At 33.5% G+C, this 17,554-nt stretch overlaps 1 protein-coding gene across 2 annotated transcripts in view; it reads right to left on the reverse strand.

Annotated features, from left to right (window-relative positions):
• Nucleotides 1-2,412: 2,412 nt before the first annotated feature.
• The window catches only part of LOC115433143 (vasodilator-stimulated phosphoprotein-like), a 37,306-nt gene continuing 22,164 nt past the window's right edge, over nucleotides 2,413-17,554 (reverse strand). For both annotated transcript variants that reach the window (XM_030154409.1, XM_030154408.1), the window contains exons 5-13: nucleotides 14,255-14,564; nucleotides 13,400-13,509; nucleotides 10,802-10,850; nucleotides 10,666-10,702; nucleotides 8,477-8,519; nucleotides 8,302-8,370; nucleotides 6,655-6,724; nucleotides 4,511-4,568; nucleotides 2,413-2,977 (exon numbers count right to left, since the gene is read on the reverse strand). In XM_030154409.1, coding sequence (XP_030010269.1) covers nucleotides 2,928-2,977; nucleotides 4,511-4,568; nucleotides 6,655-6,724; nucleotides 8,302-8,370; nucleotides 8,477-8,519; nucleotides 10,666-10,702; nucleotides 10,802-10,850; nucleotides 13,400-13,509; nucleotides 14,255-14,564 — 796 coding nt within the window. In that variant the 3' untranslated portion in view covers nucleotides 2,413-2,927. The remainder of the gene's footprint in view (nucleotides 2,978-4,510; nucleotides 4,569-6,654; nucleotides 6,725-8,301; nucleotides 8,371-8,476; nucleotides 8,520-10,665; nucleotides 10,703-10,801; nucleotides 10,851-13,399; nucleotides 13,510-14,254; nucleotides 14,565-17,554) is intronic.

Raw genomic sequence — 17,554 nt, forward strand, 5'->3', positions numbered from 1 at the left:
TTGTTCATTTTCTTGATTACTTTGGTTGTTCTGATTCATTTTATTGGTTATTTAAATAATTTTCCTTCATTTTTGTTATATTTTTTGATTATTTAATTTATTTTTCAACATTTTCTTGCCTATTTCATTATATTTTCTACATTTTTTTCAGTTTGTGGCTTATTTTGTTGATTTATTGTATCAACAACAACAACCACCATCAACCGGGGTAGAAACGTAATGATGATTCCAAGGACTCATAGTTAGGTTATATTTTCATTAGGGTTTGTTTGTTTGTTTGTTTGTTTGTTTGTTTGTTTGTTTGTTAACACTCTAGCTGCAAGACTATTGGTTGAATTCACATCAAATTTGGTTTATAGATTGCCAGTGACCCAGAATAGATGCTATTACATTTTGGGAAACATAGGTCAAAGTTTCAATTTTTTATGAATTAATAATTCATAAATGAATTAATGAAACATTTTTTTCCCATTTATTTATAATGGGTGAAATTTCAAATGTTTATAAAAACATCAATTTTGTTTCAATTTATTTCAAACTTGGCACATATACATAGAAGTAATTGATATGCTGACATCAGCACATGCATAGACATGATGACATCAGCTGGATCGATGCCAAAATAAGTTATAATACATGCAAGGGGCAGGGTTTGTTGTGTCTGGAACCACTTATGTTATTATTTTCTTTTCCATTTTATCTTTTAATTCTTCCTATATGTGTACATTCAGTGTTGTGTAACTGGAACCTTAATTTCCCATAATGTAATCTATGTAATGTAATCTAATCTATGTATAATGTTTATTACACATTGCACTATTGTTATATCTGCTGCAGTTTTATTCCTCCTCACCTTTCATTACTATAATAACGCACTAGCGCTGTTATTATAATTTGGCTTGATTTATATATTTTGAATTCACACTTATACTATATATTATACTAATCATACACTTCACATTTGACACTATTTATTCTTTTTGTATTTTATATTTTTGTATTTGAGTGAGAAACAGTATCTCAGTTCTCTGCATGTCCTGTGCATCTGGTGAACTGACAATTTAAAAAAATCTTTGAATCTTGAATAAAAGAATGGATGCTTCACAAGGTATCAGTAAACTATTGTTTCTTTGTTTTAGTTTTGATTTATTGCTGGCACAAAAAAAAAGAAAAACAGTCAGAAATTCATTATTCTACACAATATTTAACAGGACATACTACCTCTGTTGTCATGGTAACAGTTGGATTAAGTAAGCAGACAAAACTGACACTCCAACTGACAAAAAAGAGGAACACAGTGGTCATCGCTTGTGGTTTGTCTGTGGTTTAATAATGTTGCAGGACAAGAAATGAAAAGAGAACATTTTTAAATATTCTTACCAGAAATAAAAAGACAAGATAATGGAACTGAACCTGGCAGCCACATTATTTTGTCTGGATCCTTTTTATGTCATAACACTGTGCCTGTATACTGTAACCGTAAAATAAATCCTAAAAATAAAAGTTTTCAGATGAAGTTGTTTGATTTGATGGGAAATAAAAGGCCTAATTTACATATGATTCAAAGTGAAGTGATTGAAATATACCTCCTCATCTGGCATAACACTGCTGACTCTTTAAAAAACATACTGTAAGTAGATTTTGCCTCTGGCTCTCTTACCTTCGTACTTCTAGATGTCAAGTCCCTTCTGTCTTGTCTATATATGTCTGTGTGTCTGTATTAGGGATGTAACGATTACCGGTGTAACAATAAACTGCCGTAAAATTGCAGACGGTTAGTATTACCATTTAAATTCTAATTATCATGATAACCGTGTGTGATTACCGCACTTTTCCAGAGAAAACACGTATGTAAAGATTTGCTTTTATGTCAAATATTTGAGTATAGTTTTAATGTATTACAATTATAATTTTATATTACCTAATATTTGGAACCAATATTCACTTTTAAAGTCTTTGAAAAGGTTTGTTAAGCATCTTTGCGTTATTTATGCAATAAATTATATACATTTTTCAAATCAGATTTTATATTTTTTTGTGTGTGTTTTTTGTCCTTTTATGTTTTTATAGTAGTTTAAGCGAAAAAGTAATAGGCAGATGATATAGATGAAGTTGTGCTGAAAAAACACAGACACCAAACATGGGTATAGTAAACATTTGTTTATATAGTATATAAAGGCAAAATCAAAAGGACTGAAAAACGGCCAAAATAGGCTCAGACCACTAAGGGTTAATATTTGAATGTTTCTGCCAACAGACAGTGCATTGTGCCAATTACTTTATTTTATTATTTTTTTTTTTTAAACACAACTTGGTTAAATTGTTTCAGTGTGTGTATAAGTACTTTCTGAACATTTTGAGCACAATTTCAACAATACTGCGATAAAAATGATAACCATGATAATTTTGGTCACAATAACCATGATATGAAATTTTCATATCGTTACATCCCTAGTCTGTATGTTTTGTGTATGTTGTGTATATTCTTGTAGGTTATGTATGCATTTTTATTTTTTGTGTGTGTAATTAACCTTACTTTTCCTTTTTATAATCTTCGTACTATCACTGTGTGCTTTGGTATCTCATGACACGTTCTTATGTCTTGGGCTCACTGTTGGTATTCTTGCCCTGAGAATCCATTCCAGTAATATTGTATAACCTTAAATACCTCTGTTTGATTTAATATGTGAAATGAAAATGAAAATAAAAATTTGATCGCAAAAAAATATATATACCTCCTGCTTAAATGAGTCAATCCCATCATAAAAACAAATATCTAACATCTTTGTATGAAGGAGACACAGCTATAAATAGAAATGAAGTGCATATTCTGTATTTTGTAAAACATACTTTCTCTGCATTCAAAATATTGCCTAAGCATCATAGAACATAAACACATCATCCTCCTTCTCTGTGTCTTCAGTCTTTCAGCATTCTTCACCCTGGAGTTGTGCACTTTGTAGCTGCTGAATCAGTGCTGCAAGAAAATACACAAAGCAACAGTTTCAGTACAAAATTAAAAACTACTGGATTCTGTATACATGCAAAACCCAGCTGAGAGCCTATGTGCACGTCATACTTTGAGTTTCCTGGATCTTATACTTCATTTTTCTTGTTGTTCACATTAGTCAACAGTTTTTTACCTTCTAGTTTGACCTAATACGATGGTGTCAAATTCAGCCAAATTATTCTATAAGTTGAGGTTAAAGTGGACGAGGTACAAAACTTCATCACCTTTTTACTTCATAACAGTTTGATCTAATGTTTAACTTTAGCAATAATAATAAGCTGTCAGTAGGAAGTATTTTCAAAAAGTGATTCTTAACATTTCATTCAATCGTCAGATCTGACTAATTCTAAATACACCATATTGGATGTCTGCGTTTACACACACACACACACAAACTTTAATGACATTTCATTCTTAATCCGTAGGTTGGAGTTGTTCCACCTTTTTCCATCTATAACAGCTTCAAGTTTTCAAGGAAAGCATTCCATGAGGTATAAGATAAGATAAGATAAGACAAAGTAAGGTAAGAGAAGAGAAGTTATGTTAGGATAAGTTAAGTTAAGGTAAGAGAAGTTAAGGGGAGAGAAGTTAAGAGAAGATAAATTAAGAGAAGTTAAGAGAAGTTAAGATAAATTAAGATAAGTTATGTTAGGATAAGCTAAGAGAAGTTAAGATAAGATAAATTAAGATAAGATAGGATAACTTAAGGTAAGACAAGACAAGATAAAACAAGAAAAGAAAAGCACTTGGAAAGCGCAGACCTCCGCCAAGAGAGAGACCCCCCCCCCCCATCACCACCAAAATTTAATAATTTCTTCCTTGTGCCAGTATCAACATTTCCTGAAAATTTCATGAAAATCCATCCACAACTTTTTGAGTTATCATGCTAACAAACAAACACGCAAAGCAAAGTGATCACAATACCTCCTGGCAGAGGTAATAAGAGAAGAAAAGAAAAGAAAAGAAAAAGAAAAGAAAAGCTTAATTTATCATTGTACATAGGATAGAATGAAATTTCATTTGGTATCACACAGGTCAGATCAGCTGTATAAAAAAATAGTAAAAATTTGATAAAATTAGATAAAACAGATAGAGACTGTCTGATCAGCAGAATTAAACTGTAAGTGCAGGTCAGACATGTGTCATTACTTTATTTTGTTTGTTTGTTTGTTTGTTTGTTTGTTTGTTTTCTGAGTGTGTTAATGGGAATTTTGGGCCATTTCTCTAAAAGCACATTTGTGAGGTCAGACTGTGATGTTGGACCAGAACCACACCACTGATCAGACCACCTTTAGTCAATGATCTGGATAAGTGTCCCAAAGCTTTTGGTAATATAGTGGAAGAAACAGAAAAAAATTAAATTGCAAACTAATAAATGCATGGAGGTCATGTGATACTGAAATGATCAACATGATAGTTTTGAACTAATTTCAAGTCTCTACGTGTCTGATATTTCAGTCGTTATCTAAAATGTTAAATGTGATATAAATGTAAACTCACCTGTGATTATCTCCTCCTTTACTTTGTGCAGTTCTTTCTTCACTTCTTCAAGAATTTCCTGCAGATGAAAAGGTAAAAATAGGAGTGTTTATTGGTTTGATTTGAAGGTTGGGTAAATGTTGGTTTTGGAGGATAAATAAATTAAAGTGACCAGATGATGTATGATGTATACACTAAAAAAAAAGCCTCGGTGATATAGTGAATTAATACAGATTCAGGAGACTTTGTGAAACTAAAATAAGTTTTGATGAACATGCAGGATTCAAATTCTAAAACATATTTTAATCATTTTGTGGTGCATCACTTTATTATGCATGACAACGTATTAGGGCCACATGGGAAAAAAAACACTGTCACTAAAGAATAAAGTCGTAATATTTAGAGAATAAAGCCATAATGTGATGAGAATAAAGTCGTAGTTTCTGGTTTTACAGTGAATGCAACAAGTGAAGCAGTAACTTTTCCTTCTGTTGGACTTCAAAACTCACAGAAGAATCCTCACAGTTTCTTTATAAACAAACACCAAACCCTCTAGTTCTGGTGGAACCACTGATAGTCCTGCAGACGAACACTGCAGCACTTCCTCCTCCACTAAAGAGGAAATTTACTCCAAATCAGTTCAGTTCTTACAATAAAACAAACCCAAACGTGTGTGAACTCACTTCAAAGTCCTTAGACTAATGCTAATGTGTTGATGGTGGGCGGGGCTAATAGGCTCAGTATTTGGCCTTTGTGCGTAAACATCGAATGAAAGTAGAACTTCACAAAATGTTACGTGTGTTAGACTTTATTCTCATTATATTATGACTTTATTCTCAAAATATTCCAACTTTATTCTTGTTAAATAATGAGTTTTTAAAACTACAACTTTATTCTCATTATATAATGACTTTATTCCTGAAATATAACGACTTTATTCTCGTAGTAACAAGTGTTTTTTTTTTTCTTATGTGACCCTAATACGCCTTAGTAATTATGATACACAATGATGCTTTTTAAAATTTGTTTTTACAGTGTTAGACATAAAGCAGGGTTTATATATACACCTTGTTTCTTACCTTGCATATATCATAGATTGTCTGTATATATCCTTATTTTTTGTACCTATTTCTCATCTGTAGTACAGAGTTAGCTTTTGTATATTTCAGTTGTTTTAGTAGTACTCTAGTATCATCTGTATATTTAATATTTTATCCTGTAGCTTTTTGCACATGCCTACATTTTTCAGTATTTTGTGTGATATTTTTTTAAGTCTTTTTTTGTACTACTTGTTTTTGCTGCTAAACAGAACAGAGCTGTTAAACTGATTTTCATTGTTCCTGTGACAGTGACAATAAAGATCTATTCTATTCTATTCTATTCTATTCTATTCTATTCTATTCTATTCTATTCTATTCTATTCTATTCTATTCTTAAATGATTTATCACCATTTATTGTAATATTATCCCCTTTATTGGGAGTTTTTCCAGTGTAAATCATGTATTTTCTTACATTTAATTCACTGATCGTGTAGATGTCCATAAAAGCTCAGAGGTTGTTATATCAAATCAGAATTTTTTGGGGGGGAAAGTTACTTTTTCAGCAAAAATATCATTGACTAAACATAAAAACAAGTATCTCCATCCACTGTTATTGGTCCAACTCTAATATAATAAATAAATAAATAAATAAATAAATAAATAAATAAATAAATAAATATATATATGTATATATATATGTATGTATATATGTATATATAAAATAACCCTCAAATTTAATCTGAGCTTTAATGAACATCTACATGATCATTGAATTAAATAGAGGAAGACACATGATTTACACAGAAACAATGCCAAAAAAACAAAACAAAAAACAGAGGATAATATACTATTAAATGATGATAAATTACTTAAAAAAGGTTAAATAGGGAGAAAATTGATTTGGGAACTGACATAAAAGTAGCACTGGGTCTTTATGGGTTAAAAAATAAATTGATAAAAAAATTAAAAAATACAGACTTATGTTAATTTGTGATTAGATTTAGACAGATGTGATGCTGGTGTTTGCAGACCTGGGGTTCCGAGAACAAATGCAGAAGTTCACACCATGACACTGGGTTTTACCTCAATTGAACCCATGTTTACCCAGCATTTGAGGAACTGACCTGTTTGATGCGCTCCATATCAACCCCATCACTTCCTGCCACATCTGAGTTCTTCTTCATCACCTTCATCCTAAGATAGAAAATGCATGTGAATTTTTAAATATGTCAAAAATACTCATAATGAAGTCAAACTAGTGGAAAATGTAAAGCACATCATAAGGTTTTGAAAACTCCTGAAAGCAAAGACAAAGAGACAAAGAGACAAACAGACAAACGTTCCACTTTATCTTCTGACATTTCAGCTGTAACCACTTCCTCATGTCTAGTCTGTGCAAATTTCTGCTGCAAATATTAAACCGACTGATGCTTTTACACTGATATAGATTTCAGGAACTCTGATAACATGTGCTTAAATTCACAGTTTATGTTAATGAGGTTGGCAAAGTGTAATAAATGCAGTTGCAGAAGACCGAAGTGCACCAAACAAGCTCAGATGAAAACTTCTGCTCAAATTCTGCTCAGCTTTTGTGCTCTAATTACAACCTCAGACAGAAACCACAAGTGGTGAGAATTCAGTTTGCAATGAGTCGAATGCAACAGCAGTGATGGAAACAGCATTGACACCACAGCAGGCAACACCAGAGTAATTATGAAACGTAATCAGTTTTGAATTTTATTTAGGCTTTCAGTTGGATTTTTGACATCAGTTCAGTTAGTGCACAAATATATATTTATTTTTCAGAATTAGGGTTGTTTTAGTTAATTTTCATTTGGTCTTTACTAAAAAAAAAAAAAAAAACTAAAAAAAACTTGGTTATAGAAGCTGAAAAAAGATGAAAGGATACACAGCAACGTTCTGCATTGTGCACGGTTTTTTTGTTCATGCAAAATGAAACCAATGCTGATTTTACCTGCAGCTCTATTTCCTTAAAGTTCATTTTATGTCCTTTTATATTTCCTTTTGCTTTTTTGAAATCATGTTTTGATATGCTGTCAAAATCTAGTTGAGTTGGTCCCGGTTGAGATCAATAAAGGCGTCCCGCAAGGATTAGTACTGGGGCCTGTGTTGTCCAGACTTTATGTAAATGGTCTGTAACCGGGTGTAAAATATACCTTTATGCAGATGACACAATTGTATACTGTACACAAGAATCTGTTCAGTTAAAGGGTTCTTCAGGGCTGTTTTGCAGATTTAAAAAAAAAATCTATCTATCTATCTATCTATCTATCTATCTATCTATCTATCTATCTATCTATCTATCTATCTATCTATCTATCTATCTATCTATCTATCTATCTATCTATGATCTCTCTTTCTCTATCTATCTATCTATCTATCTATCTATCTATCTATCTATCTATCTATCTATCTATCTATCTATCTATCTATCTATCTATCTATCTATCTATCTATCTATCTATCTATCTATCTATCTATCTATCTATCTATCTATCTATCTATCTATCTATCTATCTAATTCCAAGATAGCTTTAAATGCAGATCAAACAAACAGAATCTTGGTTTAACCCATGTGTGTCAGACTCACAGTGAACATAGTCTTTTCACTGCTACTTTTAGTTTCCTTCATTATTATAAGTCTAGTGTTGACTTTACTGCAGTTTGAAAAAAAGCAGAGAGCACCAAAGGAGCAGCAGGACTGACGGACGGGGGCAGAGAGGGGCTGGAGGTGGGAGAGGGAGGAGTACCTGGAAACCGGGGAGGAGGTGGTGGGACTGGGGCTGGAGTCCCTTTGACTGCTGCTTAGGGGTTTGGGCCTGGTTTAAACACATGCACATGCTTTTAGATGTGTGTGGATGGTTCAGTGGAGACCATCTTCTACCAACACACATGAGCCTTTGGTGGATTGGTGTTGTTTCTTACCTTGGCATGGTGGCGGCTTTCTCCCTGGGCTTTTCAGGGATTTCTGTAAAAATTTGCATTATTAGAACACATCGCATGAACATGTTTCAATTTGTCTTTTCAACCATAAAGTATCAGACTAGACTTATTCATTAACAGATCATAAAATTAGGTCAGTGTTGTGTTTCTGTGATTATCATATTTATTTATTAAGATGCTAAACCAGTGTGTATTACTCCAACTCTGTGATATACATATTTATAATTTAATTTGTCACTTAAAGGTTTGACTTGATGTCTTTTCTTAAAAGCAGGACTACTTCATGGATTATTTATTCATGGAATCCAAGACTTTGCATTCAATCTCAAGTAGTTTTTAACCCTTATAGAGCTAGTGGTAGTTTTGTGGCTCTTTCCAAATTAATTTTTCTCCATATTTAACCTTTCCTAAGCGATATATCAACATTTATTATAATATTATCCTCTGTATGTCGCTTTTTTTCAGTGAAAGTCAGCAATTTTGCTATATTTAATTAACCAGTCATATAGATGTTCCAAAAAGCTCAGTTTAAGGTTAAGGGATGTAATATCAAAACAGAGAAAACTGATGAAAAATTGCATATTTTCAGTGAAAATCAGGTATTTTCTTATATTTAATTTACTTATCATTTAAATGTTCATTAAAGGTCAGATTAAAGTGGATTGTTATAATCTCAGAAACAGAAAAAAAATGAAGAAGACGTGTCTTTTTCAGTCCAATATCTCCTTAACTGAACACAAACCTAGTATGTCTATCCACTGTCATTGATCCAACTCCATGGGTTTTACTGGTGAATCACTGTTGTAGAAGATGACAGCGTTTCCATGGTAACTACGGAGCCTGTCATCATCCAAATGGGCCAAACTGAATGACCATGAAAAGATGAATAAGTGTATTTTACACCAATTATTTACATATATTTATAGGCTTAGCGGTTCAACAGTTATCAAACAATGTAGATCAGTAGATGTTTTTTTTTTTTTTTTTTTTTTTTGCCAGTGGCTGTTTGGGTATTTAATGTTTAATGTGTTTTTCATGAAATTCTGATAATATGCTAAACAATTAAGGTCCTCCTCTACACATTTGTACAATAATTACAATTGTTGTCAAGTTATTACCATAGATATTAAAGTTGTCAATGTTTTCAGAATTCAATATTATAAATGCTGAAAAAAAATAAAATGTATAAACCTAGGAATAATACTTATGAAATAGATTTTCATGTGATATTTTAACCTATAAAGACCAAAACATCCACCATCGACCAAAACCATCTACTGATATAAACTGTTTAATACCTGTTGATCCACTAATACATGCAAATAATTGGTGTAAAATACAGTTCTTCATCTTTTCATGGTCACCAGATATGACCCATATGGACGTTCAGAGGCCCTTTAGTTACCATGGAAACACTGTCATCTTCTATAACATTGATTCACCACTAAAACCCATGGAGTTTGATCAATAACAGTTGAAGGTGATAGTTTATGTTCAGTTAATGATAGATTGAACTGAAAAATACAAGTTTTCTTCATTTTTTTTCTCTTTCTGAGATTATAACAATTCACTGTAATCTGAGTTTTTATAAAAATCTACATGCTTAGTAAATTAAATGTTGGAAAATACTTGATTTTCATTGAAAAAAACACAAAATATAGAAGGTAATATTACAATAAATGGTGATAAATCACTTAAGGACAGTTAAATATAGAGAAAAATTCATTTGGAAAGTCCCACACATGTCACCCTGGGTCCTTATGGGTTAAAATAAAAATAATTGTACACTTTGTAGTAGTGTAGATACACTCACGGTGGTTAAAATATAGGGCATTTCTCGTTCTTTTGTAATTACACCATTTGACATTTTCAGTTTGATGCACAAAAACACAAAATAAACACAAAACTGAACTATGAATCACTCATTTTGTCAACTTTCACATTAACTGTGGGCTGTCAGTGTCTAAAGATAACAATAAAATACAAATAAAGAGCTGCATATGAACTCTGATGTTGGTATAAACGTCTGATATTAAATATATTTTTTGTTCATAAACATTGAGAGTATATGTAGAAATGCACAATGGCAACTATTTATTCCTGTAAATGAGTATAGATGATAATATACTGGATTTTCATATATTTATTTGTCATGAGTGTGGTCATTTTACCTTCTGTGGATTTTGATGCTGGTGAGGCACAACCCTCCTGTTTTCACATTCAGAAATATGACAGATTTAGTTAAATGATGTCTTAAACTCCATCAACAACTCTGAAAATACTGGGAGAAACTGACTTTAGACTTACACTGCGCGGTTCATCTGTTTTTGGAGGTGGATTATTTGCAGCTTTCCTCCTATTAAAAATCATTGTATCATAGACATTGGTTATGCATATATTTTAATTTTTCAACCTCCTGATATCATTGGTTAACACACAGGGTTTCTGCAGGTTTCAACAAGTTTCAGACCTTTTTCGCCACCTGTCATACTGAGGTTGGACAGAACATTATTGCTTAATAACAGGCGGTTTTTACATCAGCATTGTGTTTTTTCTCAATGGACTTTTACCTCATTTGAACTCTTTCTTACACAATGTGCAGCAGCCTTCATATTCACTATTTTTAAACAAGCACTAAACTGAAACAAAACATACTAATCAATTGTTTATGAAATCCCATATTATGAAATTTAATGATTTGGTTTACTATAAAATAATGCAAATAATGTATAAAGCAAAATTAAAGTTACTAACTGCCTGTGTACAAAGGTTCTTTTCAACACATGAGTCTAAGTATGATTTGCAAGATGTTTGTATTTGTATTTATTTATTTAGTTACAGGACAGTGTGTATTGGCATTAGTTACAAAGAACAAGATGCATGCACCAGACTTAGCAGAGGAGCTAATTACCTCCGCCAAGGAGGTTATGTTTTTGCCGGCGTTGGTTTGTCTGTCTGTGTGTCCATGTGCAAGATAACTCAAAAAGTTAGGGACAGATTTGGATGAAAATTTCAGGAAATGTTGATACTGGCACAAGGAACAAATGATTAAATTTTGGTGGTGATCGGGGGGGTGCTTTTCTAGTTTCCATCTGTTGTCCTGGGCAAATGACCAGCATAATAAAACATCACATAGATTACAAAGTCATAATATACTGGAAGAAAACCGTTAAACATGACAGATCTGGACAGTCTGCTCAGACTGAACAGCTTCAGCCAAATACATAAAACAGGGCTTCCATTATAAAAATACACTAACTTTCCTAGAGCAAGAATAAGAGAAAGAGAGAGGAAGAGAAATAGAAAAAAGGAGAGCAAGAATAAATGAAAGATAGAATGAATAGATAGATAGATAGATAGATAGATAGATAGATAGATAGATAGATAGATAGATAGATAGATAGATAGATAGATAGATAGATAGATAGATAGATAGATAGATAGATAGATAGATAGATAGATAGATAGATAGATAGATAGATAGGCTAATTGTGCAATTGCAAACTAGACATAGAAAACTGTAAATTTGTTGTACAAAAAGCTAGAAAAGACACTAAAAGAAGATGTATATCTGTTGTTGGAGTTAAACTATGGAATGAGGCCAGCATGGATTTACAAATGTGTAGCTCATTTTTGTTTTTTTTTTAAATATGGTATTTAGGGAAATGTTTGAAGGTTACAATTGTTAAGATATAATAATTAATAAGCAACTAATTTATTTACATTACATTTATTTACTCTACATTAAATTACCATTAATTTGGTTGGTTATGTTTTCTGGATTTTTTTTTTTTTGTTGTTGTTGTTGGTTTAGTTTCACTTCTTTATCTTTTTGCTTGTTTGTTTGGTTGTTTGCATTTTTATTTTTTCATTTTCCTATACTGAATGCTGGGTAGCGTAATTTGTCATGTAGGATAGGCATTAATACAGGGGTTGGACAAAATAATAGAAACACCTTCACCTCAAGATGATAATGCCCCAATCCATACAGCTAGAATTGTTAAAGAATGGCATGAGGAACATTCTAATGAAGTTGAGCATCTCGTATGGCCAGCACAGTCCCCAGATCTCAACATTATTGAGCATTTACGGTCAGTTTTAGAGATTCAAGTAAGACGTCGATTTCCACCGCCATCGTCTCTAAAAGAGCTGGAGGGTATTCTAACTGAAGAATGGCTTAAAATTCCTTTGGAAACAATTCACAAGTTGTATGAATCAATACCTCGGAGAATTGAGGCTGTAATTGCCGCAAAAGGCGGACCTACACCATATTAAATTATATTTTGTTGATTTTTTAAGATGTTTCCATTATTTTGTCTAACCCCTGTATAATTATTATGCTTCTGCCTGTGCCTTTTCAGTCATTAACCTGTTGGTAATATTTGTAGTGTTGACAGTGATTTTATTATGTGATGACTGAATAAAGAATTTCATCATCATCATCATGATCATGATCATCATCATCTATTAGGACATTTTAAGTTCTTTTTTTTTCAGACTTGCATTTTTAATTTCTTTTTTCCAAACATATCACATCATCACACATCAAATACAAACATTAGAGCACTGGTAAATTGCCCACCCTTAACCAGAAGGGGTCTTTATATTGACACAGTGGCTTTCTATCCTGCACACATTAGCTTTGAGTATCCTTGTATGTAATATATACATACAACATAAATATCTACACAGAGGTGTCTAATCATAACAGACACATATATACATACATAAGGCATGTTATCATTGTATTTTCAGTGTGAATCCTATTAGCCTTTAGTCGTTGAAATCTAAAGTATTCCAGGTATTTGCTGTTTTAAGGCCTATTTTAAACTTTTTAGGACTTGCAGAAACCCTTAATGTGTCAGTTTATGTAATATATACTCAGCATCTGTTATGAGAAATTACCTCCGAGCAAGGATGGCACTCATTTCTCCCATCAGATCACCTCCTCCTCCTCCTCCTCCCCCTCCTCCAGATGATTGTTTTGGTGCTGGAGCTGCTGCTGCTCCTTCATCCTGAAGATACCAACACACAGTTTCCACAAGTTACATAAGACTGAGGTCATCTAAAGAGTCTCTGAAGCCTGTTCAGGTACTTGTACTTTACTTGAGTATTTCCACTTTGTATCCCGTCTACATTAAAATGAAGGATTCTTAAGGTTCTCCCTCTTAACCCATAATGACCCAGTGCTACTTTTGTGGCTGTTCCAAAAATTTTTTCCTCCGTATTTAATTCTTCTTAAGTGATTTATACTATTATGGTCTGTATTATTTATTTATTTATTTATTTATTTATTTAATTATTATTTTTATTGTTGGATTTCTGTACAATACAAAACAAACATTAGGGATATTTGGGATATGTTGACCATAAAAAAAGCCTCTGTGACTAATAATTGGTTTTAGTAATGTGACGTTGAAATGAAAAGTGTCCATTTCATCCATTTCTCATGACACTGCTCTTCTTGAATCCTCAAACTATGGGTCAAAATCTCCATCCAAAATATTCCATTCACAGTTTGTAGCTGGTCGTTAGTTGTAGGTGGTTCGAATCTGCACTATTTTTTCGTAATTTTTTTACAGGCTGCTAATAGTATTTTAAACAAATATCTATAATTTTTAATTACATTATTACCAATAATACATGTATTTTGCATACTTTCAGTGAAAATCAGGTAGTTTCTTATATGTAAAAATGGAGAACAACATCTGAATGCTTCTTCCACTGTTGTTGAAATTTACAGTCAGAATACTTTCTTACCTTGGCTACTTTGCGCAGTTTGGCCCCTGACAGAGCTGCAGCGAGATCATTCCCACCTCCTCCTCCTCCACCCCCTGATGGAGGAGGGGGAGGAGGAGGAGGTGGAGGGGGGATCCCACCACCAGAGGATGGTGGCGGAGGTGCTGGTGGTCCTGAAGGTGGAGGTGGTGGGCCTGGAGGCGGTGGGGGAGCAGGTGGGGCTCCTGGAGCTGCAGGAGGAGGGGCTGGAGGGGGGGTGGGGGCAGCGGCTGAGGCTGAGGCCCTCCTCTCTCTTTCCAGACGCTCCTGTTCCTGCCTCTGCTGCTCCAGTCTGAAAGAAGATGGAAAATGTATGATTTAACTGAGGTTAAGTTGGGTTTTCCTACTGATGAACTCATAAAGACCCAAACAGACACAAGTAACCAAAACCACCTACTGATCTAAGATGATAAATACCTGTTGATCCTGTTGATCAATACATGTAAATAATGGGTGTAAATACAGTTATTCATCTTTCCATGGTCATCAGATATGACCCATTTGGATGTTCAGAGGTTCTGTAGTTACTGTGGAAACACCGTCATCTTCTACAACATGGATTCACCAGTAAAACCCATGGAGTTGGATCAATGACAGTGGATGGACACACTTTTTATTATTTTGTCATTGATGTATTTTGCTGAAAAAGTAACTTTTTCTTCAGTTTTGTCTGTCTTTGATATAATAACCTTCAACTTTAATCTGAGCTTTAACAAACATCTACATGATCATTGAATTAAATACAGGAAAATACATGATTTTCACTAAAAAAACACAAAATACAAAGAATAATATATAATAAATAGTGACAAATTGCTTAAGAAAGGTTAAATAGAGAGAAAATTTAATTTGGGAGCTGCCACAAAAGAAACACTGGATTGTTATGGGTTAATTAAAGGAGTGATATTTTGCTTTTTTAAATGGAATTCTTCATTTTCCCACATTTCCCTGTGGTCTCCATAAACTGTAAATGCTCTCCTTGGGTCTGAATTCTTCATTCATTCAACTCCACAGGTCCATCTTCAACCCTATTTCTGAGTAATGACACCAGAAAGGTGGTTTGGAGCGCTGGCCCTTTAAATGCACATGAGCCACTTCAGGCCCCGCCCCCTCCAGGTTATTGGCTATGCTGCTCAGTCCCATTCAACTAAAAACTGAACATTTTAGGTAATGGGCTCCACGTTTGGACATATTTTCAGTATGGACTCCAACCGCTGCTGCTGACAAACAATTATGTGGAACTGGAGAAATGTTGGTCTGGAGTCTGGACCTGATATGTGCAAATGTGGGGACGGAGCTAGTTATAAAAATTAGGACGGAATTAAAACGGGTTGTAGAAATTTTGCAGATTTTTGCCCAAATGAATATAAAGATAGTTTTGCAGCAGCTGGAGGGATCAAATTCAAACTGTATGAACTATTAGGGTCCAAATACACAAATAAATGAACCACAGAAAAATAAAAGTGGGTTTAGACAAATACGAGCCCTTTTAAGACTTAAAATACATTAGTTTAAAACTGCTCTAGTGTTCACGTTCAGTCTCTACAGGAAGATGACTGCTGTTACCAAATATTCTGGTGTTTTCTTCATGTTTTCTTTACTTCTCATGCAGATTAAAGCTGCAATAAACACCCTCCATCTGCATCTTTCTCCTGTAAGTCCAAATGGTTAAAAATGACTAAATATTTTATGCATAACAGCTAAATGTACGATGTTCAAGCGACAATAAGAAAGTGATGACTGTTTTCTAGAACTCTGCATCGAGCCATGGAGTAGAGCAGTAGTCTCATGTCTGGCTGCATCTCAACAGTGATCAGTGACTACATATTTAACCCCCTGTCTGTCTGCAAAGGCCCAAGAGCAGCCATAGACCACATCATGGGATAGATTTTCTGCACAAAAAGGTAGAATTTTTGACTCTTCTCAAAGCACTTTAAATGCAACGTACTACTAAACTATGGAATTTTTGTTCACTGGAACTTCAACTTTAACATTTGCTGTTATTCAATGTTGCAAACTTGCATATTGATAGGATGGAAATGTCCAATACTTCAGAAATTTTTGTGGATTATAAATCCAGTATAAGGCTACACATGGACTCACAAAACAATAGTTGCATCTTTCTTTTCACCTATTGCACATTATTCATGGTGCAATAACGGAAGTTTGTGCGTATCAACACACACTATTAATTTGTCATGATGCCACAAAAAGAGCCTTTTAATCACCCAAAAGGATGACTCATTTTTAATAAACAAACTAGTTTGGAGTCATATATTTTAAAAATGAAGTTCTCCTGGCAAACGTCCTGAGGAAATAATGCCAGCTGATCTACAAATGTGCAAAACATTTAATAACAGGCAGAATATTTTTAAAATCTTGCTGTTTTTTTTTAAAAGACCTTTCAGGTTGTTCATATTTTTGTGAAAGGATAGTATGTAAGTGTAAACAATTCCATGTAATGTTACTGTTTTGTTTTTTTTTTACACTAAAACAAAGACGTGTAGTTTTGGTTCATATTGTACAATGATAGTATTTTCCTGGTCCAACCCACTTGAGATCATATTGGTCTGTATGTGGCCCCTGAACTAAACACCTTTGACTGTTAATATGTGGGTGCAATTTTTGCTAATTCATACCACAGGCCAGACTGGGCCCTTTGGTGGACCAGTTTTGGCCCACCAGCCATATGTTTGGCACCCCTGGTCTACACTAAAGACATCAAAGTTTTGGTGGTGTCACAAACCAGCAAAGCAATAACTGCAAATTATTCTGACATAATATAAAAGGTATAAAGAAGTATCTTTCTTTTAATATATTTAAAAACATCTTAAGCAAATCTGTTGCTGCTCTATGTTTAGTGTAACCCTATATGGCCTAATGAACCAAAACAGATACAGAAATGTCCAATACTTCAGAAATTTTTGTGCATTATGAATCCAGTAGTCTTCATATGGACTCATAAAACAATAGTTCCATCTTTCTTTTCACCTACTGCGCATTGTGCATAGCGCAATAACAGAAGTTTGTCCATGTCAACACACACTATTACTTTGTCATGATGCCACAAAAAGAGCCTTTTCACCACCCAAAGGATAATTCATTTTTAATAAACAGACTAGTCTGAAGTCACATATTTTAAAAATGAAGTTCTCCTGGCAAACATTGTCCTGAGGAAATAATGCCAGCTGATGTTAGCTGAATGTGTTAGCAAGTCCAAACTAACAGGATAACACTGACTTCTGACACTATCTGTAATCAGTAAACATTTACTGTAAGCTA

The sequence above is a fragment of the Sphaeramia orbicularis genome, chromosome 14 (assembly GCF_902148855.1).
Source record: "Sphaeramia orbicularis chromosome 14, fSphaOr1.1, whole genome shotgun sequence".
NCBI classification, from domain to species: Eukaryota; Metazoa; Chordata; class Actinopteri; order Kurtiformes; family Apogonidae; genus Sphaeramia; species Sphaeramia orbicularis.